This window comes from Dicentrarchus labrax, unplaced genomic scaffold (genome assembly GCF_905237075.1).
Source record: "Dicentrarchus labrax unplaced genomic scaffold, dlabrax2021, whole genome shotgun sequence".
NCBI lineage: Eukaryota > Metazoa > Chordata > Actinopteri > Moronidae > Dicentrarchus > Dicentrarchus labrax.
The window spans coordinates 21,800,095-21,826,846 of NW_026136707.1; the positions used below are offsets into that span (position 1 = coordinate 21,800,095).

Genomic DNA, 26,752 nt, shown 5'->3' on the forward strand with positions numbered 1-26,752 from the left:
AAATATTGTAACAATATCCACTTTTATATCATTAATAGTTCAATAATATACTGTTGAATCAGTTCAAATAAATACATTTGGAACATGACAGGCAGTACTGGTGAAAGGGTACTTAGAGGGCTGTGGGGGAACCACCACTCTACAGGTACCACACAGATGAACAAACTAGGGCCTTTTAAATGTGCACTAATATCCTATTTATCAAGTTTTTGGAGTATCCTGTTAATGTGTTAGACGTGAATGTTCTGAAATCTAGATATGCTACCTGGAATACTCCTTTGATAACCAGGATACTGTGGTAACACCTCAGCACACAGCGCACACAGATGATCAGAAAACAGATCCTAGGTTTGCACTCATTCACAGTGCACATGTACATTATGTAGTTCCTGCTTCAAGGTCTAATTTTAAAACATGTAATGTGGCACTTCACTACCTGCAAAAACTCTGCATTTTTATTCCGAGCACAGACGCCCAAGATGAGCAGTCCTTTAGAAAAATTCTTCATTGGTTTCCATGCTTGTGATATCAGCCCAGCTCATTGTGGAGTGATGTAAAGCGGCAGTCTTTTCCTCCAAGGCTTTGATTCATGTGTCATCTCTGCACCGACTAATAGATCCTAATCTGTAATTAATATTTCCCCCACGAGCCGTCTCTCCCTGACTTCCGATGTGATGCTCTACCTGCAATTACAGCCAATAAAATACCTAAATCTCCACACTCGCTGTTCAGATCAGGGTCATCACAGTTAATCACAGGCTGAGACTTGATAATGGTCCGTTGCTCATGCAGGGCAGCTGAAGTGTCAGGAGACTGGAGGATTAAATGTTATCTTTATTAGATGCAGTGAGAGCCACATTTTTCAGTAAAGGACCAACTTTCCGCTATTAAAGAAAGGCAGAAAAAAAGCAAGGAAATAATTTAGAAAATTAAATTTGTCTCTCCTTTCATTACACCCACTGCAATCTCAACTGAAACAGAGACAGGAGACGGAATCATTGCACGGCTGAGATATTTTATTACATGCCATTTTCTCTTCACGTCCTTATGTCTCACACACGCAAAAAGGGCATCTGAAGACGAGAATACATGGTCCAGATCGGAGGTACCTACCAAACCTACCCTGGCTCCGGGCAAAAATGCCAGAGAATAAAACAAGAAAGAAAATAATGAAGAGGGAAAAAAAATGATATTTTAACATCTGTATCTGTGAGTCTGTGGTCATTATTTGATAAAGGCACACCACTTTCTCCAAACCACACGAAGCCGGTTCCACACAATGAACCCTACTGAGCATTTACAGTTCACTATAACTGCATTCAATAATCTATTTTAAATATGAAAAACATATTTAATTCATATTTTAAATACACACAACACTGACCCAGCAAGGTTATTATGTCACTGCAAATCAGCTGAAGCAATCAGTTAAAACAATGTAAGTATTGAGAAGGGGAAAAAAAGGACCATAAAAAGAAACTAAACCTACTGCCTTGGTAAACAGCTCACTTTACTTCTTAAGTCGAGCTGATGCTCTGTCACAGTTGATAATTGGCACTCTTACTTTCTTAATCACATCGAGAGCCTCCACTGATTTAACACACACACACACACACAAGCCCTCGAGGTGATACAGTTTGGACCCATTTTGTGGCTTGAACATTTCCATTTCTTTGGCAACTTTAACATCACTTAACTGACAATATTTATTTGGGAAAGTCGGTTACTTTTCCTATTATTGGTTTGACGAGTGGAGACATAATCCCACCAAAAGAGAGAGGGAGAGGGAAAAAAAAAAAAAAAAAAACATGCATAAGTAATTCCCAAAACCTTCCTTCAGGACCACATTCAGTCATGAAAAACACTCACTCTCTCTCACACATACAAACAAAATGTTGAGCAGCAATACAACAAAACTTAAAGTAACATTGCAAAGACAAATATAGCTTTGCATCAGACTCGTCCCACACCAGGCGGGATGAGTCAGACAACAAGGGCCGATGGGGCTGATGATGGGGCTGATGATGTTTTTGGAGAGTGACAACTGCAAGGAGATGTTCTCACTTTGACGGTATGTAGTGGCTGTGCTGTTTAACGTCAGTGTTTGTTCCAGGTCGGGGCTGCCATAGGACCTCTGGAAGACCTCTCCACCACGATCAGCTCATCTGGGTTGTCACGCGCCTTATAATGGAACAGGAGGTCTTGGATTGCCCGCTCTTCAATCTACGGTGACAGAAAAAGACAAGAAAAGGAGATTGAGCCGGGGATACTGTGGGCGACAAAACCACATTTTATTTGAGGGTAAAAGAGAAAACGCTGACACTGAGAGCTTAATGATAATATGAGCGTTTTACATAATGGCAACCAGAAAGCCACAGGAGGGGAAAAAGTGTTTTGTGAAGGCGCTGACAGAAGCCAGTTATGGACAGAAAGGAGACGCATGCTGTGGCCATACCACCATGAAACGTCACCACTATGTTTTCCACTCTGCTGCGCACACACACAAGCTATACATTCAGTCATGGCAGGAGTGTGTGGGCGAGTGTGTGAGCACTAACGCACACAGACAAGACGCGTTACCTGGATGAGCGCCAGCGGCTTCTCCCGGCTGCGGATCAGTGCAGCTTCCTGCTGCTTCTCCTCCTCCACGATGGTGGCAAAGGTCACCAGGGAGGAGAGGGGAGGGCTGCCTACTGCTCCTAGCACCCAGGGCCTGAGGGGAGAGACGGGTGACAGAGAGAGAGAGAGAGAGAGATGGAGAGAGGGTGGGTATCAGTGTCTGTGCTGTGATAGTAAAAGCAATAAGTGTGTGGACAAAGGTTGAGTCAACTACTACTGACAAGCTCCTGTGTGTGAACGGCCACCTGTCCACCTGGCTTTCACAAATCTCGTATACGATTGCATAACAGTGTGAATTTTTACCATCGGTCGGGCTCTAGCCCTTTGCATAAGCTTCACATAAATCAGTATCATTGATACATTTGATACAGCGGATCAAAAGTATTGTTAGGTGGACTGGAAAATTGTGTTGGCCTAAGGGGATTAGTCATAAACTGGTTTATATCTGCAGAACAGAAAGTTTTTAGTCTTTATTGGAGAGTTCAGGAGTAACAGGGCTCCACAGGGTCCCAAACTTGGTACTTAACTCAACAGGGATGCTGAAGTAATTATCTTATCACAGGCGCTTATCTTATGTCCCTATCAATTCAGGCTTAAAAATAAGGAATCTGGGCACACATCACTTCACTCATATCACAGAGTTTAGCCTTTCACCATTTTACCCAGCTCTAAACACAACAACAACAACATAATGATCAACTTTAAATGGTGAATATGTTAGCAAACAGTTGCCTATTTACATATCAAGCAGATACAGAGCAACATTAGCATTCATTTTGTGCTGTTTCTGGCCACCTGAGGAATGCAGGTCCAACTACTTGCTAACTTTGTCTGCCATTTGGTGCTGGCCCAGTTAGCTTACTTTGGGTATTTTTATTTTTTTCTCTGAAAACAGCTGGATGTTTGAACCGAAACAACACTATAAGAGCAGTTTGAACCAAAGCTGGAAAACAAAAACCAAAAAAGAATCATAGAGCTGAGGAAGCGCAAAGTTCGGTGATCATTCTCTGTGGATTCTATACGTCTTTCACATTTCACACAGTCACTAGATCTAATTTATTATGAAATATTGATTGAAGCTATATATATATACACATATATGCATACATACACACACATATACATATATACATATATACACATAAACATATATAACATGGAATAGGAGACATAATGTCAGCTGACATGGAAAAACTGATGCATGCCTTCATTATCAGTAAGTTAGGTTACTTCAATAGTCTTCCAAACCTTACACAATAGAGAATACAAAATATTACTACTTGTAATGGCTTAGCCCTAAAATATAATGTAAATAAATACATTTCCATTTCCACACACTACAAATATTTCCCTACAAAAACAGATGCAGTACACATTTCCTCTCTGAATATTTATATTCTTTGAATGTTAAAGCACATCATTTGTCTAGCTTTTTCCTATTCCAAAAGTGTCTTGAACATCTATTCAACATGTAAAATATGACAATTCACATAGACGCCATGAGCTCCCTGCGGTCTGATTTGTGTGCGCTTTATATGATTTCCTATTTCATACTTGCTTACGTGAGGGTTGGAGACATAGTGCATTAATAGTTTGTTATAAATGTGGCCAAAAGCATTCCTAATCACTCACCATGATGCATGTTAAATTCATGTGGAAAGTGGAGTCTGTGTTTGTGTGTGCGTGCGTCAATCTGTCCCAGAGACACCTCTGGAAATGTTCATAGAGGAGAAAAAACCTCTGACATTCAATCAAAGCGCAAAGACTATAAAGGCATCTGTATTAATTCTGACTTGGGATATGGAAACAGTGTCCCAGAAGGCAGACATGAGAATAAACGAGGCTGCTGCTGCTTCCTGAGCCTTGAACTCATCCGTCTCTCTGCTCATGCAAATACCAAGAGGAACCTATAACCTGCTCCCTGTTCTGTATGATCCGTTGTGACATGAGGGCTGCCCTTATCAATACTGATTAACATCACCAGCTTCAGTAGAGTGACTCACACAGCTGTTGAATATCTAAAAGTCTGCTCTGAAGATTGCAGCATGGGGAAACACACAGTGGAGGAAGTATGATATCAGATAAAAAGAAAAGGGAAGGAAGATGAAGAGCACTTTTAAGACCGAGATGACTGAAAAAAGACAGAGCATTACACAGTTTAATTTCCTTTACACACACACACACACACACACACACACACACACACACACACACAGACACACACACAGACACACACACAGACACACACACACACACACACACACACAGACACACACACAGACACACACACAGACACACACACACACACACACGACACACACACAGACACACACACAGACACACACACACACACACACACACACACACACACACACACACACACACACACACACACACACACACACACACACACACACACACACACACAGACACACACACAGACACACACACAGACACACACACACAACCATCTGGCTTTAGGGACAATTGTTGTATATAAGTCAACTAGAAATGCATATTTATGGAGCTCACACTGCTGTCTGTGTGTGCTGTGTTTGTCCAGCTGTCTGGGGATGTTGTAAAGGTCAGGGTGACTCAGTGTCTGCGGGCAGGTCAACCCAGCTGTACTGGGTCATTTCGAGCTGTTCACCTCACTCAGACCTCTCAATCTGTCTAACTAGAGGGCAACCTGTCAGTGAGCGCTTACATTTGACAAGTTTTTACCTTCCCTGGAGATTAGATTAGATTAGATACTTTATTCATCCCCAAGGGGAAATTCACAGTTTCTAGCAGTATCCACAGACTGATAATAATAACAAAAGCAATAACAGACTGATAATAATAACAAAAGCAATAACAACAACAACAACAACAAGAGGTCAAATGCTAAAGAACTAATCAAATAAAATAGAATAAATAGCTAAATAACAAGCATTGGGTGAGTGTCCTAAGGTGCATGGTCAAATCCAGTGCTTGAAAGGCCTAAAGTGCATAAGTAGGTGGTCACATAATGCAGGGTGCACTGTGTCAGGTGGTACAGTTTGATACAGTGACAGCAGCCTGTCGCTGAAGCTGCTCCTCTGCCTGTAGATGGTGCTGTGCAGTGGATGCAGTGGTTTATGATGATTAGATTTATCTAATCAGGCTTAGATAAACACTCCTTGTGTCAGATCAAGTGCACCCACAAGATAATATATATGTGGGTGCACTTGATCTGACACAAACATACACTGGCTTTGAGATTAAGTAAGTGAAATATATATATATATATATATATATATATTTATATATATTTATTTATTTATTTATATATTAATGTATGTATTTATTTGTATGTATGTATGTATGTATGTATGTATGTATGTATGTATGTATGTATGTATAGTGTGTGTTTGTGGACTGCTGATAAAAAAAACAAAAACAAAGAAAAACATCAGTTTTAAGAAGACACCTCAACAGTGCCACCAAGTGGAGAACAGAAGTAGTCAACCTTGTTGTGACAGCAACCTCTCTTGCGTGTTTGTACTCCAGTGTGCGTTATGTAAAGACACTCACCCGGTGGGTCTCTCTGGCTCGCTTCTTTCGGCACACTTGAACGTGACCCTCCTGGTTGCAGGAGTGGCAGTGACAGGGGACCCCTGGGCACCTTGACCCCTCTGGACACCTGTTTGTCCCACTCCGATCAAGCGATTCTTCTCCTCCTCCAGCAGCGCCCGAAATGAGCATGAGGAGGGCGGGGACTGGACTGCTGTTGCCCTGTAGATGGAAACAAATGACGCATAAGAACATAGTGACACATTAATTCACATTAAAAGTAAAAGATGGTTGCATCTTTCTTGCTACTGCTCCTGGGCGGACCTGCTGTGTTAGTAGTTAATTATGTTTTCCTTCCAATTTGTCAAGCACAGTGTGCATAAAAAATATTCTTAGTTCTTAGTTGAAAAATGCATCTTTACCTAGATATATTGTCCAAAATTATCTTTTAAATCTACAATGCAAAGCTGGTGAGTAGGTAGAGAGGCTGTCAACAGTGACAACCATTATTTTGTAGCAAGATGTTTCTACCAACAATGATGCTTGGTACCTGCAAAACTTTGTCACCAATATACACATTATGAATGGACTGAAGAATCCTGGCTGACATCTGATCATTATCGGGAGGTGCTGACCCAGATCAGATGACACCCTGCTTACAGTGTGCTAGTGCGTATACATTGTGAAACATGTTTTAATACTGTTCATGTGTGGGATGTTAGATAATGTTGGCATTAAAGCAACAACTGTGACTTCAAAATAACTAAAACACAATGTCAGTTTTCTTTGTACCCATTATCTGTTTAGCATCTATCTGTTTCTAGGTCAGTGGTTCCCAAGCCAAAAGCTACAAGGGGGGGTTGAAAAGCCTTCTTGATTTAAAGGGATGTAAGAAAATTAAATATAAACAGTAGTTAGATTATTTTTTAAGATCTTGAATTCCTTGTTTTACACAAACTTCCTGCAGTTATTGTGTTCACTATTTGAGTTTATCAGTTGTTATGTATTGTTATTGTTATGCATTGATTATAATATGAAAAATCCATAAAGTATGTCATTTAGTCTCATCGGTTTCCTCAATGATAGAAAAGGGGTCCACTTAAGGAAAAAAGGTGGGGAACCGCTGTTACTAGGAAACTGATTTATGCTTATGTGCAAATGTACTGTCAATGTGCTCTCTCATGGAGTTTACTTAGTTTTGTCTCGTGTCATCCACTCTAAAATGTGTTAAAGCGAGCCAATCCACAAACACAAAGTTTAAAACTAACTGCCGCTATAAATCCATCAAAGGGAACCAAGAAGTTATTTCTTGAAAGTTGAGTAGTGGACAGGAGTGGTCTTCATATTTGGGCTCACTCACCAGGCCTTCCCACTGCTTTTGGATGGGGTGACTGTGGGGGTTGGTTTGGATGCAGTGGACTCCACACTGGCCTCCTTGTTGGCCATTGCCAACATCTTCCTCTGCTTCTGGGACAGTTTAGCGGGAACAGGGGTGTGCTTGATGCTGGCACTAACACTGCACGCGGGAGGAAAAATATGTACCGTTAGCTGAAATGAGCAAAGCTGAAGTGTGGCAGTAAAGCTTTCCTTCAGACTCAGGCATCACGTTTTAGACATAAAGCAAAAGCATAAATGTAATTCTACGGCAATCAGTCACTCATTTATTGCCATCATAAGTGGTCACTATAAATAATCTGTAAATGATTTCCTCAGGTAGAATAAATACAGCCGGTGTCTCATACCTTCCAGGGCTTTTAGGAGTCGCTCCGAGGGTCTGCAGAGAGTTGGCCTCCATGTCCATGATTGTTCTCAGATCCAAGACTGGGGGTGGACGAGCAGGACTGCAGATTGTAATAACACAGTCACATATACAGCTCAATTTTCAATACTTTTTCATTAAGTTGATATGAAAACATTAGCTCCTTTCTCCTACCCCCCCATCAAAATGAAGTGGGAGGATATAAGGTCTGTTGTTAAAGACAGGCTACCTGGTATCAATTCTCAAACCTGCTTTTCAAATAATATTAAACCACTGATGAATGTTATATCTCAAGTACTTTCAGGAAAAGAAAGAAAGGAAACAAGATTGTGAGAAAGAAGATGTTTTAAAACATAGGATCGTGAAGTCCATCTTACCAGGGAAGGGCCTTGGGGATGGTCTGTGTAGCAGAGTTGGGGGGAGTTAGGAGGCAGGAGGTCGGGGTGCTGGGTGGGGTCTTTAACCTCTGACTAAAAGCCTTCTCATCCTGCAGATGAGAAACAACAGTTTTACCTGTGATCTATAGATTTGTCTGAGTATTAGATCCACCACTGCATGTAATAATCCTACAATAAAGCACAAGTTACATGTTACTTTGTGCAATCTAATAATGATTCACCAGCAGTAGGCCCTACTGTAGTAACATATATTAAACATATAATTTGTTATATTAAGTATGCAATAAAATAACTGCATGTGATTGTTGTAGCGGTCGGACATTCACCTCAGTTTTGTCATGGAAGATGGGTGACTGCATGTCTCGGGGACTGCCCACGCCCATGTAGCTCCCCTCTGAATCGGATGTGAGCAGCTCCTGCAGAGACTCTGTGGAGTTTGCCTTGCCTAACTTCACCAGGGATGGCGAAACCACTGAGAAAGAAGAGAGTGTGTTAGTGAAACTTTTACAACCAACGACAACCTAGAACTTCTGAAAGGAGCTGATGGATGTGGCGGAAAGAAACAAAAGTAACTTTGTGGTTTGTCATGATGTGTGGATATGTGGGAAGTCGAGCATGTAATGATTGTATTTATCATCATTGTGTGTTGAAGTATACCTGCAGCAGGGGGGCTTTGAATGATATCAGAGAGAGTGTATCCCCCTGAGCTGTCAGAGCGTCGCCTTGGTTTCTTTTTAGCCTTGATCTTGGCCTTCTTTAAGAGGATTTCCCTGGAGAAAATAGTGGTACAATCATTAGCAGGTATTTATTTGGGATTACCACATTTAAGAAATTTAAAAGGGGATAGCAAGGATTTACAGATAGCATGGTTAGCTCCCACTTTCCTTAAATTTATACTTTTTTATTTATTTAGGTAATGAGTGCTACCTTTGGTCTGTACCCGCATGAAAAGAGTAATGATGTTTTGTTTTGTTTTTTAAACAGAGGATATACAAATATAGTATAAAAGATATAAAAAAGTATAAAAATATATACAAATCTCTGCACAGCAGCCAAATCAGATAACAAACACATTAAGAGTAAACATGGAGATGCTGAACATTTTTGTATACCTGCAGGAGTGATCCAGTTCTGCTTCTGGTTTGGGGCTGAAAGCTGAGTCCAAATCCTCATCCTCATACACACTGAGGTCTGGGGCACCAGGATACGGAGTGATAACCCTCCTTTGCATTGCTGGGATCTGAAATTAAAACAAACCAAAAAAAAACAAACAACTGAAAAATCTATAGAGAAGCTGCAAGATTTATTTTTATGGCACACTTGTATTTCTTTATATTTCCCACAAGTCATATAGAGTGTGTCGATAACATCCAACTGATTTATATAACAAACAAGCACAACAATCGCATTCGTTTTTCCCAAGTTAGTTATTTAATTCGAAACAAAAAGTGTTCCATAGCTACTCTGACTCACCATCCTCCTGTAGGCTGCAGAAAGCTCCACAAGCACTTCATCACTAAGAATATCCAGCGCTCTGAGGGGAACACAAAAACACAAAAAGGGGCAGACAGACACACACATACAGATGAGAAAATATATTTTTAGTTCGCTCTTGCTGGGCAACCTATTTGTCTTGCTGTATATCAGAATCTCCATGTCCACAACTTTACTGAATACATACTCGAGATAATCTCCTACAGAACAGAACTGTACTTTTGAAGTTATAATGACATTTTTTAATGAGATTCATTAAAGCACTGTGTTCAAAGTGTTCATTGCAACTCTGTGTAGCTATAAATAAACAATTAAAGAAAAATATGCTGAAATGAATCAGTTAGAAAAAGAGCTTTGCAAGTGCACACTGGGTTAGTTATTCTCATTCTCACTTTGACTCCAGCAGGGCAGCCATGTTGAGCACAATGAACTGGAGACAGGAGAGTTTAAGCTGCTCTGCGTTGTACATGGCAGCAAACTCCAGCAGTTCTGCAGCATTCTTCAGAGTCACTGAGAAGAGAAAAGCAAGCAGCTTTAATGACGACTCACAGAAAAAAGAACCAACTGTGTCTAATAATACTTTTCATAACTTCCATTAGTAAAATTGTGCTGCATTCATATCATATATAATTTGGAAGTTGAAGAATCCAACACAAACCAGTCAATAACATCTGAATTCTGAGCCCTTCCTATTTTTTACTTGATTTTCTGTATTCCTCGTTGATAACTGGCCAACCACAGATGATGACGCATCATGTTGAAATTAAGTAAAAGGTGATATTTAGAAGAACACCAGATCAAATATCTCAAGAAACAGAACATGATGGGACAGCAGTCTGAATAACCTCCATGATGCTATGTTTATTTTATGCTTTCATACCTCATTACTCAGTTAAGTTACGAGAACACCAACATTTCTGCCAATTTTAGTCACCTTATGGTTATATTTAATGGAGATCAACAGCCCTCAAATATATCATTTGTAAATCCGGAGCAAATCCAGTTTGCACAAAATTCCTGTCACAGTGTTTTGATGACTGAAAAACAAATTCCATTAAATTGTAATTTTCATATGACATGAATTCAGCATTATTTCAAAAGGAGGAGTTAAAGATGGAAAAGGAAATGATACTGGCTAGAAGGATAGAGGAAAAGACAAAAAACAAAAAACATACAGTTCTCCGTGATGACGACCTCGCACATCTCCTTCAGTCGTGTGATTAACAGCTGGTCAGCCACAACCAATACGTTGCAGACAAACTCCACATTCAGAGACTCTGTGGAGCAAAGAAAGAACAATATATTCTGTTAATATGTGCCTTTTTACTAATATGTTCAAATAAAGCAACATCATTAAAAATACCAATTCAAAATGTGCTATCAGTCAACATAAAACTTAAGAAGCTACCTTTAATGGTGGGAGACTCATCTGTGTAAATGTACTCGAGAATGACCTGCAGAATCTCTGAGCTAGTGGGCATCTCTAGTGCAGTGCAGGATGTGGCCTGAGGGGGCGCAAGATCACATTATTATCAGTACCAGTATGGGTCATGTCCACAAAAGTGTATTTATATTAGGCAGTATGAACAAAAAGAACCTTGCATACCTCAATCCAGGGGTTTCCAAGCATACTATTGAAGTATTCTGCAGAAAAATTAACACTAGTCACATTCATGTAAAATGACAACTTGCATTCTCTATATGAATGAATGACAACATCTGTCTATTTGCATCTTTGTTGATGTGTGGATCCACCTTACCTAGTCTTGCACAGAGGACACTTTTGTGACATGGAAACTCTTTCCCATCTTCGGATTTCAAGGTAACATCACAAAGATATGAGCTGCACAGACACAAAAGACAAAAGATACATGCATCTACATTTTTCTTCTCAGATTCACTTCAGCTACAACTGGTCCTATACACGCATGTACGCACCATTTTTTCTGGTAGAATTTGGGTTTGTTGCCAGTTTTCTTGTTTATAACATTGATTTTTCCACTTTCATATTTGACTCCGTCCAGTCTGTCAAGGAACAAAGATAAATTATTAAAAAGCAATGACACCAAATATGATTTTGCCTTAAGATTTAGAGCACACTCGCTCTCTCACCGTGCAGACAGGCTTCCCAGACCCAGCTTTTTTGCAACACCCTGTAAGGTTTTCACCGGGTTGGCCCCTCCATCGTTGGCCCCGGCCTTGTCACCTTTGCCTCCTTTCCCCTTCTTGCCAGGCTTGGCGCACTTGCTCTTGGCCTTGTCACCATCTCCTTTGGCTGCAGTGGGAATGGAGCGGTACACATCGAGGGCTGAACGACCTCTCAGGCCCAAGTCCTGGAGGCTGCTGATAAGCCTCTCCTGCTCCAAGTCCTGGCCAGGGACAGGACGAGACAGTGGAACACAGTCCTCATTAATAACCAAAGCTCTTCAATGCCAATGTGAATATCTCAGATTGACTAAAACAATAGTATATATTGAAGCCTAGTAAAAGAGTTTGTTAAATGAATAAGTAAATGATTGATGATGACTTTCTTTTCCCCTCACCTGGTTTTGTCCCATCAAGACCCCTGAGACTCTCGGTCGGGCCCCGTGCACCAGAAGTTCACAGGAGTCTGTGTAGATGAAGTGCAGGACGTATTCCAGCATGTCTGCTGGGATCTTCTCCAAAATAATTAAATCGCAGCCCACGGCGTCTTCGCTCTTCCTCACTTCTCCACTCAACTCCTCATCAACCCCGCAATGCTCAGACATGAACAGCTTCCGGAACAACTCTGACCTCATCGACAGGATGTACTTGTGGGCCGGGAAGGTGCGATCGCCGGCCTGAAGGGTCACATCATGGATGCTGTCCATTTCATCCGCCTCATCCAGAAGGCTCCGGAAGTGTTGGGAGAAGGAGGATGGAGAAATGATGGGAATCTCATACAAGCTGGATTGAAGACACAGGGTGGACATCATTGAACAATAATCATTTAGATGATCAGAAATGGCAATTTAGAACACATGCATCAAGAACACAAACACAAACAGTGTCATCTGTGACACCTGAGTGATAATTGGACTAGAGGAAATTAATCTTCAAAAGGCCAGGTGCCTATTTAAACAGAAAATATAAATGTAAATAGAGAACAGACCTTTTCAATAACAAGATTACAATGCCTATCTGACAGCAAATGCATAAAAACTGTTGTTAAAAGAGCAGTGGTATAATAGAAAAGGGCTGTAACACAGGCTCCAGATAAGCAGTGTATGTTATCATCAGGGAAGAGATCTAAAAATAAAAAGACAATTAGACCCAAATTTAATTTAAAATTCTTTTGAAATTTGTCCATTTAGGATTATTAGGCTTCTCTGGCCACTAATTAGACATGAATAACCTCATTGGTGGAGTTTGGATTATCATCTGTTTCATAGATTTATTTCCTCTAGTTCAATTATCACTCAAGTGCAGCACTCATTGTAGTTTTAAACACCCTGTTTATCCAGGATGTGTATAAGCTTCCATGTCACGTCTGCCAGCTTAAATTTTTATCAATGCAGCTGTCACCACTGGCTGCGACACTGCTGTGAAACAGCTTGCACTTCACTCACACCTCACAGACTTATAAATGGAAGTGCACCAATGTGTACAGCATTTTCTGTGCTTCAAGGGAGAAATCCTACCTTGTTTTGGGGTCTGACTGAAGCACTCCAAAATTTCGCCCTTTAGAGTCCATGGTGATGCTGACAGCTCTGTGGACGTACGGGAGCTTCTCGAGGCGGATTCTCTCGTACAGTGTCCCAGCGTCTGAATGGCCACAAACCTCCACACTCACCTCTGTAAGATTAAGAGAAGCATGTAAATCACATTTACTCAAATTAAATGAACACTCTCAAGTTCTGTTTACGTTTTGTCTTTTAGCCAATCCCTTTTACTTTCATGTTGCTGGTGCTTGCTATTCTTATCCTTGTACACTTGCTGCTGTTTTACCTCTAACAAACTTGAAATTAGTGTGTTTAGGCCAAATTTCATTCGATACAAATGTAAGGTTTAGTATTAAAAAAAAATAAGTAACAGTGTAATACAAGTCAATAAAAGTCCAAAGAAAACTATTTAAATAATCCGAAATACCAACAATGGCAAAACATTGGACAACTTCATGATTTAATATGCCATATTCCTAAATTCCTCACCTTTCTTCTCCCCATACTTCTTATATTCTCCAGCCCACACGCCACTGAAGCCCTCCCCCTCCTGAGTCACAAACATCATGTCATTCTTGCTGAGAGCTATGTCCGACATGAAAACCTGGCGCCCGTACGCCCACCGGCACTGTCTCACCGAGCTGCCGCAGGAACGCCAGCAAAACACCTGACAAAGAGAGGGAAACGGAGGAGGGAAAATTTAAGGAAAGTTACAGCAACACAAGTCTTAGTCACCATTTTTATCTATAGGTCCCCTTATAGGCTGGGTTATTTGGGATTGTATAACTGTCTACTTGCACCATAGGTTAGATAACAACAGTAAAGCCATGTTAAAAATAACAATGTTAGACATTCTCTCACTGCAGTAACTTCTAGAAACTGAGGCAGGAGTGAGACTAAACTACAATTTTATCGTCCTATAATTAATTGATTAAATTAAGTAATGCTTCTCTCCAGCAGGTGCATAAAACAAAATATAAAGCATTTCCTCTTATACTTTCTAAATGCGCTTACCCTCCCAGCTTCATCTAATGCCAAGATGGCCACCTTTTCCCCTCCTCCCTCATTCAGGATCTGTGGAACCACACGGTGGTCCAGACTACCACCGCTGACCAGAACCTTCTTGATGTTCAGCTGCCTGAAAGAGACCAGTAAAAATCAAAGGATATGAAGTGTCACATTCAAATCATATGTATACTATACTTATATTAGACTTATTTTAGTCACTTATATGCACTCATCCTCACTAGGCTTTCCAATAAACACATATTTGAAGCACTACACCATGCAAATCAAAGAAAAAGATAACATGACTGTTTCCAGTTTAGTGGGCAGTTTACTCTCTGCTGCCATTCAAATTAGGTCTGATTAGAATACTGGATGTGATGCAGAACAGACAATTCCTCTGCTGTGCTTGAGAAGACATTCAATCAGATATTTAAGCATAGAGGAAGATGGAGAGCACAACCTTTAATTCTTTACAGAGATTCCATTTTAATATATGCCTCACAAATACCCTGTCTGACATTACAAGATGCAATCTTTTGTTAGTTAAGAATGAATACTGTACATAAACAAGACATTTGCCCACTACTTGTGCAGTGCAAAAGTGACAGTTAAGAAGAAAGCATTGAATACAAGTCTTTTATCATTTTTGCAGTGTATTAAATTATACTGTCCAATTCACCTTGAAGCCATTTTCTTGCACTGGTAGTCAGCCAACAGGTAGACGTCCCCCTTCTCAGTCACGACTACTGTCGCTCCATCACTAGCTGCTGCCATAGCTATGGTAACATCCTTATGGTGCAGGGCTGATACCTGCCGGGGAGCTGTCACACACTTATCTCCATTAGGATCCAATAAGTAACCTGCCGATTAACACACAGTGTGAGGGGGAGAAAATATGCTGTACATTAACACAGAGTTAACCATAAGCAGTGTGTGTTTAATACTTTAATACTGGCCTTTTACTTGAAAAATACAAATAAGAAAATCACATTATAGCCTTTTGTGTCATCCACCTCTGATATGATGGAGGGTCTTCCCTCCTCACCATACCTTTCTCCTACAGGAGTAAATAAACATTTGTACCATTCTACTAATGCAAAAAGATAATTATTCATACTTGCTAAAAATATTACCAAAATATTTTACTCTTCACTCTGGCATGGATACACTTTATATACACAATTGTCACATTAAGTATCTGAAAAGCAGTACAATTTTTGTCTTGTAACACTGGCTTTGCTGACATTTAGAAGTTGAGACTTACCCAGTTGGCCTCCATTGAGTCCCATTGTGTAGACAGCCTCCCTGGTCCACAGCACTGTATGGAACCTTCCTGCTGCAACTCCAATGACTGTCCTGCCTTTCAACGTCTTGGAGAACACCTACATACAACACAGCATATTAAAAAGGACACTGAAACTATATTACACAGAATACAGAGATTCTAAACTTAAAACTTCTTGGCTGTATAAAATACTAATCCATCTCAAAAAGGAACTTGCATACAATAAAATTCACCAAAACGAGTCACCATCAAACACAAAAACAATGCTGTTACATGAAGCCCCTTTCCATCCCCCCCCCCGTTACCACCTACCTGTTTAGGGACATATGCTGAGGCGGGAGGAGGAGCCAGGCCTAGCTGGTGAAAGGTGTTGAGGCCAAAAGTGTAAACGTATCCTTCTTCTGTCAGAACCACCGTGTGATCTTTAGCTGCTGCCACCTGGGAGCAGTGGTGGGACATCAGACCCTCTACCATCCGAGGAACCTGGAGAGAAGAGTGAGAAGGAGAGGATAATGAAAAAGATTAGAAACAACAAACTGAGTGTGCAGAAATTCAAAACAGCTTAAACTCACTGCTCAGCAGGCATTGAAGATTACAGAGTTCCCTCCACATTAATCATGACAGCATCCCATGCCTGTATTTTTAGCACCAGGGCAATACCCTGTGTAAAATATTACCTTACTTATAACTACTGTATTTGCCAACAATCACTCAAATGGCGCTGTCACAGCAGGAGCCCGGTCGTTTTCTGCTCTTCTCAATTAATTTGCTGTAGTAAACTAATGTAAATGGACAAGTCTGGTCATATGCTATATTTTTCTTATTGTATACAAATTCCATGGACCAAACCCAACACTGAACTAATCTCACTAACAGCAGGGCAAGAATTGCACCACAGCCAAACAGCCAGTGCTGTGGATGCCTTACTGTGTGGCCATAATGCCCCTGTTAAAATTAACTACTGCCCTGTTTTGAATTGACTGTAGTGCCCTTAAAAGAAAGTTGTGGATTCCCTAATTTAATATAAACAACGTGTTGTTCGGCAAAACAGGCAAAAGACAATTAAAATAGCCTAAAACTGGACATCTCCCAAAAACTCTTTGGTGCTGGAATCTCTTGGTCAAATACAATCAGATTGATCACGTTTTCGCTTGTGAGTTTTTCCCGGCAACAGCAAAAAAAAAAAAAAAAAATGCAGGACACGAAGACAGCCACCCACACACGTTACTCACAAGCCCATCTTCCTTAAAAAGGTGCAGTCCGGTTATAGGTGTGTTTACTAGTATTCAGGTCCAAGTAAATGCACCCTAAACTTAACATCCCCTAAAAGTCATTTTTCAACAAAGACTGATACTCGTCAACTGTCATGTCTACACACTGAACTTTCTACTTTAAAACTGAATATGTTGGGATGATTTATTACAAGCTAGTCATTAATTATTTTATTGAGGTTAGTTGTATACTATATGTATGTATGTATGTATGTATGTATGTATGTATGTATGTATATAAAAATGTACAGCACATATTGAGACACCAAAATAACGTCCTTTAACAAGTCTCACCAGATAAGTCTGTTCATCTCCATGGCCAAGTCGTCCTCCCTGTCCATGTCCACAGGTGAAGACCTGGCCTTTCTGAGACAGGAACACAGAGTGGAACTTACACAGGACCACCTACAAGGAGAAGAGGTGGTTAAACATGTACATAATACTGATGTTTCTGTTTTTGCTTTTAGGTGTAAAATACCATATATCCAAGGCAAAAAAGTCTGAAGTTAATGCTGATTAAGGCTCTTGTCATTATAATTTTGACCTCATAGCAGAGGCTGCAATGCATCTCTTTCCATGTCCCTCAGCCAGGCCCTCTTGTAGTGACAGTAAAACACTATGCCAATAAAAGGCCAGGGCACAAGTGGAAAAGCAAACATCATTACTAATACATTGGGCCCCTCAAGCTTTCAATAGAGAGCAGGGATGTTTCCTGAAGTATCACATTGATGTGGACAGTCACACACATGCATACACACCAGTGTAGTTCATTTAATTAAAAACATGTCATTGTGGAATTAATATTTAACCTCTGGCACCTGCTGGATTGGGCTAGGAAGACAAAGACTATACGCAGTGCCACTGGGTCATTGTGTGGTCATGAAATGAGATCCATCTGCCCCCCACTAGGCTTTATGAAATTACTCTGCATGACAAGTCCTGCAGGGCAGAAAAAAAACCACCTCAAACAGAGGGTTTCTTCTGTAAACACCAATAATATCCTGACACAAAGCCTAGATTCATAATTACTTAACGAATACACAAACCACATACGAATGCCAAGTCTGAAGAATAGATTAAAATGATAGCATATCTAACACAGTCGTTCGGTATTACTTAATCTACTATAACTAGCACCTGGTGTGTACACGCACCACTGGGGGTGGTTGCACTGTTGCCAGTAGCTATATTAATCACACTAAGAGCACCCACATGACAAACGCATGAAATTGTAGCCAGGCTGGCACAGTCTGGCCGCATGGTTTAACCGTGCACAGATCAGCCAAACAAAGTCACAAATTAAGACTACACAGGAGAAGACAAAGCGAATCGGACCATGCCTCATACACCAACTATGCCCCCCATTTGACTCAGTCAAACCACATCAACAATGGTTTCTTGATAGCCCCACCTCCCAAATCCACATGTCCAAGGTTTATCATGGTATGCCTAATAATGTAACGCTGTACCACTACTAACTTCATTTATTTATCAAAAGGACAATTAAAATCAAGCATAGCCCGTATGTCTACATCTGTGGTTTCACCTAGAGAAAATATGAGCCAGTATGAGCCATTTTCACAAATGGTGATTTACCCTGAAGAGAAGGTTGTGTAATACAGGACTCTGGGGATGGAGTGTTTTGCTGGTTTACCCAGGTGGTGCGCCTTATCTGGAGTACCCATGTGCATTGGCGCTTTTTTTTTTTTTTTTTATGTAAGACATTGGCAGAGAGTTGAAGCATGAGGCCATTGCTGATGTGACACATGCAAGTGGGGTTTTCAGGGTAGGGAAGCCCTTTGGTGTAGGAAAACACTTACTCCCTGGAGAGCTGAGACAACAACAAGGGGTTGTTAGCCTACCTGCTTGATGTAAACTCCAGTCCTGGCAAACACATCCACCAGCTCAGGGTGCTGTCGGCTCTCCTGATTACCATGCCCAAGACTGAAATTAGTATTGTTTCCCCATGTGTACACTTCAGTTGGGTCTGTAATGAGGAAGAAAACACAGTGAAAAGCACAGCCACAACACTGTTTCCAACTGAAGCATGTTTTAACCACTGGTCTTTTCTGCCATTAAAAGAAGGCAAAGTTTATTTGTGTAGCACCGTTCAATCATAAGACATAAAGACACTAGCAGAAGAAACAAAAAACAATAACGTTATAAAAAGAAAGATTTAAATAGGATTTTAAGTTAATAACACTATTTAGATAGAAGATTATAAAGAAGCTAAAATAGAATAAACCAGAAACCAGATCTTCTGTTCATACACAATGGGTACTACATCCTCCATCCAGTCTTTCAGAAAGTCCTTTGGTATGTAATGTGAAAAGCACAAATCATAACGGCTACAAAAGACACGTGACATAGCACAGGGAGAATTAAATCCGATGCATGTCCAAGTGTGAAATGCGTCATTAAAACAGAATGAGTCATGATGCTAATAAGCTTGTGACTCTGCAAAAACAAAACCACACCTTCACTTCAGCAATGTCATACAACGACAAGTTGAACAAAAAATATTGTTTGGAATGGTGAAGGACACCCGCGCCATGCACATTGGAATTGAAGAGCAGAAGTCAATTTCTTACCAGTGTTTTTGAACACAACATGTGTTGGTCGGTCCTTCATTGTAAGGTCCAGGACAGAGAGACCCTCCTTGTCCTGGGTGGAGAGGAGTCCAGCATGCTAAAACAATGTCAAGGGGAAAAAAAAAAAAAAAGAGAGAGATTCAAAGAGTCAAATTTAGCCTAAAATTAGCATTCATTATTCCTTTTATGACATTTTCATATTATTGCATTATTTGACTGATGATCTGGACTGCTAAATACAAACCTTGACCAGCGATATGAGACAGTGAATCTGTCCGTAGAAAGCACTGCGATGCAGAGCGGTCCAGCCCGATTCCTTATCCTTCACCATCAGGTCAGCACTTTTGCTCTCCAGCAGCCACTCCAGTAGGGCCTTCTTTCCCAGTGAGGCTGCCAGGTGCAGGGCAGTGCGACCAAAGGCGTCTCGCAAGGTGGCCGCATTGTGGCAGTGTGAAGTCAAGAAGGCCCGCAGCTGCCCCTCAGAGCCACCCGTCAGCGCCGCTACCACCTCGTCTGCATGCTTCTGTGAGCGGCATTTCGGGGTGCAGTCCGGCGGTGCCAGACTCATCCTGACTTCCACCAAATCTTCACAGTGAACCCACCTCCCGTATGTATTACAAAGTCCTTCTGACAGCCCACCACCCACAATTGCAAACAAACTCAAATACAATGTGAGGTAACAAATAAACTGTAACTGTAAGAGCTGCTTTTCAAGAAGAAGAAAAAAAAAATGTGTCAACAAAGGGGTCGAGATGGTTTGGAGTGCTAGAATTGTGCTTGTGTTGAGGTTCCACCGCACCCTAGCGACTCCAGAGCCTCTCTGCGACTTGCTTCAGTCCACCATTTCAACCCAGTATTGAACACAAACTAAGGTGCTTGCAGCATACAGTGGCATCAAGAATTCAATAAATACAAAACCTCGTGCTTTTTATACAAAATTGTACATATTAACCGTTGCAAAAATAGTTTCTCCTTTATATACTCTTTACTAATTTACAAAAGGCAACAATTTCAGCAACCCTCTGACCTTCTCGTCCAGCAGTCCAACCATCAAACTTGAGGGGAAAGGCCCCCTTTCCCCCCAAAATTCTCACTTTTCTTTTCAAAACTCCATAATTGTAGAGTGAACCTGAGGAAGAAATTTCCAGAGTTATCACTGATAAACAATGGCCAACATTCACACTTTGTGTACTTGCAAAATCTAAGTACAGCTTTGTGTGCAGGATGCAGTAGGGAGATGAGATCCAAACTGCAGGCACAAAGGTCAGAGACAGTCCGGCCTAACTACAGCCTTCAGCTGAGGCTGCCGGTTCGCTGCACAGCTTTTTATGCTGAGCAAATAAGATAGGAGGCTGTTCAAATGAATTAATGTTTGCACATGGGTAATGTTTCTGTGAAGAAAATGCACAGACATTAATAAGGGAGGTTCTCAATGTTGACTACCAGGCAGCAGTATTAACGTATGTAACATGTTAAATTAGCCGAATAACATGAGATTCTTCAGTTTCTGTGTTGGATAAAACACTACATTCAACCCCTAACTGGGTTCTGTGTGAAACAACTGAGTGTTGAAGACATTATGAACCTGATTCTTCATCGGAGTAAGATTCACTGATCATATTTCCCCACACAGTTAGGTGACTAACCTGCTAGCCAGCTGCAAGCTACTTCGGTATTAGCTCCTATTACACAAGCAGCAAAAGGGCTACACATAATAATTTGCGATGTATGCTCAGCTAACCTTACAGCTTGGTGTGGGCGACAGTAACAACAGAGCTACGGGTTCAAAAAGTGTTGTTAGCTAGGGCTAGCTAACTCTACCTTGGCAGCTAGCTTAACTGACACATCATCGACAGCTAACGTTAGCGAGCTCTGCAGCAGGGAAATCAACATTTAAACATTTAATCATCTAATTATTGAATCATTGAATCACTGAATCATCTCTTACCTTCCGCTAGATAAAGAAAAAAGAGGACATGGAGAAAGTTGCATCAACGACGTACATCCTCTGTGTCATTACTACAAACGCGAGACGCTAGCGGCTTTTTCACTGGTGCAGATTTTGACAGGACTGGACGCCTGAAGCCCTGCAGGTTAGGTAAAACGCCTCGCTACTGTCGAGACTTCTGATTGGTCGGGACGTGTGTACGCCGACATTCTATTGGTTGTTTTTTTGGGCGTTCGTTGCGCTCAATGTGCTGTTGCTGTAACTATGATGTCATAGGAAAGTTGATTTGATTTTTACTTTAGGGTTTATATTGTTAACATAATTTTAAATAACGTAGAAATTAAAAAATATATTTAAAACAAATGCTATTTATCTTGTCAATTAATCTTAAATGAAACAAGAATATTATTTAGTATAGTATAATACGTTATAATTTGCACCTCATGGTCATCTCGACAATAACACATTATTCTTCATAAAAGCACAACTACAGCTGCTAATACTACTCACTCTTTAATGGACAAATGTGTATTACCGCACTGTGCCTATATTTCCACTTAGATGCAATTAAGAGCAAGAAAAGGTAGAATAAAATAAGATATACCGTTATTAATCCCCCGTAGGAGAAATTCAAATTACACACAGCAGCATTGGGGAATATAAGGCAATAAAAAGAGTACAGTGTACATACAATAGTATCACAATAGCAGGGAAAAGGTTTGAGAGTTGTTTTGAAATTAATTCTGCACAAATCTTTTTTCTTTCACTTTATAGAGAATAAGAATTATTTGATGTTCCACCCAGAACAGAATCTTTTGAAGCACGCCACAACTACAGTGGAGTGGGCATGAAAGGTGGATGTAAAATGTTTAGATCTGCCACAAGAACATCATGTCAGTTCCAATAGTCTCATAGTTATACATTGGGTATCACTTTCAGCCTTGATCCAGGTTTCATGGAATTACTCAGATGATTGTCACATTGACCCAGGCTAAGAATAGGAAGGAGTCAAAGGAGGTTAAAGCTAGGGTTACACTGGGATCTACACCGGGGCTTCCAAATATGACATATTGATGAGCACGCCCTCCGTCACGCATGAACGCATCCACAGTGTTGCTTCTCAGCAGTATAATCCTGCATAATCCAGAAGACAATGCCTTCACTACAAGGTCGCCACTCAAGTAATTTCTCAAAAGGAGAGGTGGAAATACAGACAATGAAGAGATAAAGGGAATCCAACCATTGCACTGTTAAGACAATAATATTGTGTTATTGAACCCTTGAAACTGTCAAATGCTATTCAAATCATTATTTGGTTGAGGAAATTAATTAAAGCTGCCAAAAACAGTGGACAGAATGTGTTTAAAATATTTATTTTTTATATTTTGAACTTAGTGTTAGTTATTACTTGTGGATAAAGTAAGTGAGGTCACGGACCTTTGTTTGAGGGATACGTAATTAATGACATTCAACAGTTTTCAAAATCAAATGTGAAATAGTTGAATATTATATATATATATATATATATATATATATATATATATAGTAGGGATGTAGGATTTAGTGGCATCTAACATCTGTAGTTGCAGATTGCAACTCCCTCGCTTCTCCCATCCCTTCCAAGCGTAAAGGAGAAACTACGGTGGCCGTGAAACACGCCAACAACGCCAATGCTCCTATCTAGAGCCAGCGTTTGGTTTGTCCCTTCTGGGCTTCTGTAGAAACATTGCAGTCCAACATGGCTGACTTAATGTGTCTGTAGATATAAACATTTCATTCTAAGGTAACAAAAACATCACGATTCCTATACTCTGATTATACACTAATGAAAACGTAGCACCCTAATGCATATTATATTCCACTTCTACTAATAGATCCTCCTAAATGTTACACACTGGCCATGTTTATATTAAAGGATTAAAGGATGACTGTTTTTTTTTTTTATTATTTGTTTCAACCTTTACCTCAAATCTGAGCCAGGCACCTTCATCCAAATGATTACAAGTCATTTTTTCTTTGCTCTTCTTTTAAGTTTGTTTGTATGTGGTTCTGTATCATGTGGACAAACACAATTACACACAATAAATCTTGATAATGTTTTTCCACAGCCTCCATTGGGTATGGCAGAGAGATCATTACAATCCTCAAGGATCCTAAACTTCAAATAAATAGCTGTAAAATGCGTTTTAGACATCAGATCTTATGATAGGCCCAACAGATCAAACTGGTTTTCCCACAAACTTTTTTGTCTCCCTACATGTTGAGTCATAACAACATCACGTGAATATATTTTATTTCAAGAAATACCAACTGCAAACATGTTTGTGCTTGGTAATGATGTAGTATGGAACTGTATAAATATCATCACTTTTTGTGTAAACCTGTGATCAGAAGATATAAACTTGCTTACATACTATACTGCTGCCTCATCTCTGAGTGACGCTGAGTTGTGCTTCACATTTCTTGGGACGTCACTGGAGCTCCCTCGGGGACCCCTGGAGGTCCCTGGCCCTCAAGTCACCACCGGCCCACTTCATTTTTAGGGTAACTAGTTGCGTTTTCTACAATTAGATGGTTGACAGTAGAGTTAAGATTAATGTAAAAACCACGTGTGGCATCGCCATGAGAGGGGAATCTAAAATAAATTGTAAATGAACTTAGAGGAGTTTTCAGTTCACCCCCCTTTTGCTGAACAATGGTATGCTCCCTCCTTCCAGTGGTCTGCACTGTGCTGCTGTGTTTAGTCTCTCCCTCCAGACTCCCTACGTTTAGGAGAGCGACAAGCTGGTCGTACCTAATACATGGCACCGTCTCGGAACCAGTAGCCCGAGTAAGTTATCTGTCGATTTTACATTCTGAGCCGGACTTCATTGTTTTATCGGGACTGTAAAATACCGTGCAGCTTGTACACATACATATATATATGCGCCTGAGGTGTGGATAACAAAGGAAGAAGATAACGTAACGTTAGAAGTTTGCAAGCGTCGTCCACATCACCGTTATCGTCATGGAAAGGTAGACTTTTCCTAAAGGAGGATGGTTTGGGGGTAGTTATATGGAGACTGAGTTGGAAGTGGGAGCAGCTTTCGAAAGGATACAGTCGGGAAACATAGGCCTAGTTGAAAAACTTTTCCTTGTTTCCCGTGGAAGAACAAGGCGGTGACTGGCTTGGATTGTTGTAAAGTAATCTTTACGCACGGTCTGCGCCGACAGATTTCTACAGCGCAAGATGCGCCTGTTGAGCACCTCGTGCGGATGTAACCGCGGACAAATCCGAGGGAAAGCACACAAGTCTGGGATGATGTATTTGCTCTTCCTCCTTGCGCTCGCACTGTCCTGTCACGGCTGTCCGGACAAATGCTTGTGCTTCTCACAAACTGTGAAATGCCAAAACCAGGACTTGGACACGATTCCGCAGGATTTGCCGGCCAATACCAAATTCCTGTTCGTCACAGGAAACAATATTTCCCATATTAGTGTGGACTCTTTCCCAAACCGCCTGGAACTATTAACAGATCTCTATCTCAGTGGGAATGAGATGGAGTCTGTGGATGCAAAGGTATTTGACAACTTGCCAAACCTTGTGCGGCTGGACCTGAGCAACAACAAATTCCAGACTTTCAGTGAAAGAGCTTTCCCTCACAATAATACACTGCAGTTCCTCAATCTCAGTAGGTCTTTTCACAACCATTCCTTCATAGATGAGGTCCTGGGTGTCCTGCAGAGTGGAAACCTCTTCCAGCTGACGGTCCTGGACCTGTCCAACAATGACCTTGTGATTCTTCCAGACAACATATTCGCCAGCCTCTCCAACCTGGTCAACCTCAGCCTGCAGAACAGCTCCATCATCTCCATGCAGAACGGGACGCTGAAGGGGCCGCTGCTGCGTGACCTTGACCTGAGGGACAACAGCCTGAGGGATCTGTCCACCACCACCCAGGCAGAGTTCAGCCTCAACCCCGGCGTCCGCATCCGGCTGGCGGGGAACCCCTGGCGCTGCGACTGCTTCATCGAGGACACGCTGTCGTGGCTGAAAAACTCCACCCAGGTCGTCGACGTGCAGAACCTGACCTGTACAGAACCCGAGGCCCTGAGACACCAGCCGCTCCTGCAGGTAGAGCAGTCGCAGCTGAAGTGTTCTGGCGACATGGAGGGCGTGCTGGAGACTTCTTATGTTTTCCTGGGGCTGGTGCTGGCTCTGATTGGCGTCATATTCCTGCTGGTGCTCTACCTGAACAGGAAAGGCATCAAGCGGTGGATGTACAACATCCGGGATGCTTGTAGGGACCACATGGAAGGGTACCATTACAGGTACGAGATAAACTCTGACCCGCGTTTGGCCAACCTGAGCATCAATTCAGATGTGTGAGAGAGGACGGGACACTGTCTTGGACCCCACAGTGAGATATCAAATGACTTATACTGTTAAGATTTGCATGAAAGTCTTCCTCCCCTTCCCCCTTTCCCCCCACGATGCTATTGAGATTTGAGATTTGACATCTGTCATGGCTCCTAATTAACCCCTCTCACAACCTCCATTCAGCCCCACTGCCGCATGTCCTATACAAGTACCTGGCAGCTGTGATGTCAACTGCATGGACAGTGAATCATGGTGAAGGGTTGTTGTTTTTGTTTTTTTGGAGAGTTGCGAAGAGTCATATGTTCTATTTTTACTTTTCCTAAAGGATAAACGTATGGAATACATTGACTTTTAAGTGAAATACCTATCAAAAACACATACTGCCCGTCATTGCATCCCTCTCATTATGCCTCTGCTGCAGAGAAATGCTATACTGCTTGTTTATGAGTTTGTTCTTTTTAATATGTGAATTTGTGATATACAATATACCTTTTTTTTGAATGATTATAGTGCACACTGCATAGTTTTTGGATTTAGTAGGTGGCTGTAATTGCTCTTTTTTTCTGTGAAGATATTCAGCTAAATAAAATGGATTGCTGGTATGTGTCTCGACTAAAGACATTCAATCTTAAACCTGAGGAATGGGATCTAAAGGCTTTTGAAACAGCAGACAGACTCATTCCTGAGGCAGCTAGCATGAACCATATGACAAACACAACTCCTACCCCGGTTGTCAGCGAGTTCAACAATGTGTGAAACTCTGTTAACAGTTTTAAGCGCTATTTTAGCTAACAAGTGAGTT

At 41.1% G+C, this 26,752-nt stretch overlaps 2 protein-coding genes across 2 annotated transcripts; one reads left to right on the top strand and one right to left on the bottom strand.

Annotated features, from left to right (window-relative positions):
• Window positions 1-995: 995 nt before the first annotated feature.
• On the bottom strand, window positions 996-21,747 carry ibtk (inhibitor of Bruton agammaglobulinemia tyrosine kinase). Its single transcript, XM_051406692.1, has 29 exons — window positions 21,591-21,747; window positions 19,887-20,771; window positions 19,643-19,739; window positions 18,914-19,038; window positions 17,346-17,456; window positions 16,093-16,263; window positions 15,760-15,877; window positions 15,175-15,355; window positions 14,502-14,625; window positions 13,977-14,154; window positions 13,467-13,620; window positions 12,348-12,732; window positions 11,917-12,173; window positions 11,743-11,829; window positions 11,565-11,647; window positions 11,411-11,448; window positions 11,213-11,309; window positions 10,980-11,081; window positions 10,197-10,314; window positions 9,784-9,844; window positions 9,423-9,550; window positions 8,968-9,080; window positions 8,637-8,782; window positions 8,290-8,399; window positions 7,896-7,994; window positions 7,514-7,669; window positions 6,175-6,375; window positions 2,581-2,713; window positions 996-2,223 (listed from the first exon to the last, which is right to left on the bottom strand). Exons 2-29 carry the CDS (start codon window positions 20,208-20,210, stop codon window positions 2,098-2,100), a joined length of 4,023 nt encoding a protein of 1,340 aa, XP_051262652.1. The 5' UTR covers window positions 20,211-20,771; window positions 21,591-21,747; the 3' UTR covers window positions 996-2,097.
• Window positions 21,748-24,306: 2,559 nt separating this feature from the next.
• Window positions 24,307-26,552, top strand: tpbgb (trophoblast glycoprotein b). The gene has a single exon (XM_051406706.1). The coding sequence runs from the start codon at window positions 24,820-24,822 to the stop codon at window positions 25,957-25,959; it is 1,140 nt and encodes a 379-aa protein (XP_051262666.1). The 5' UTR covers window positions 24,307-24,819; the 3' UTR covers window positions 25,960-26,552.
• The last annotated feature ends 200 nt before the right edge of the window (window positions 26,553-26,752 follow it).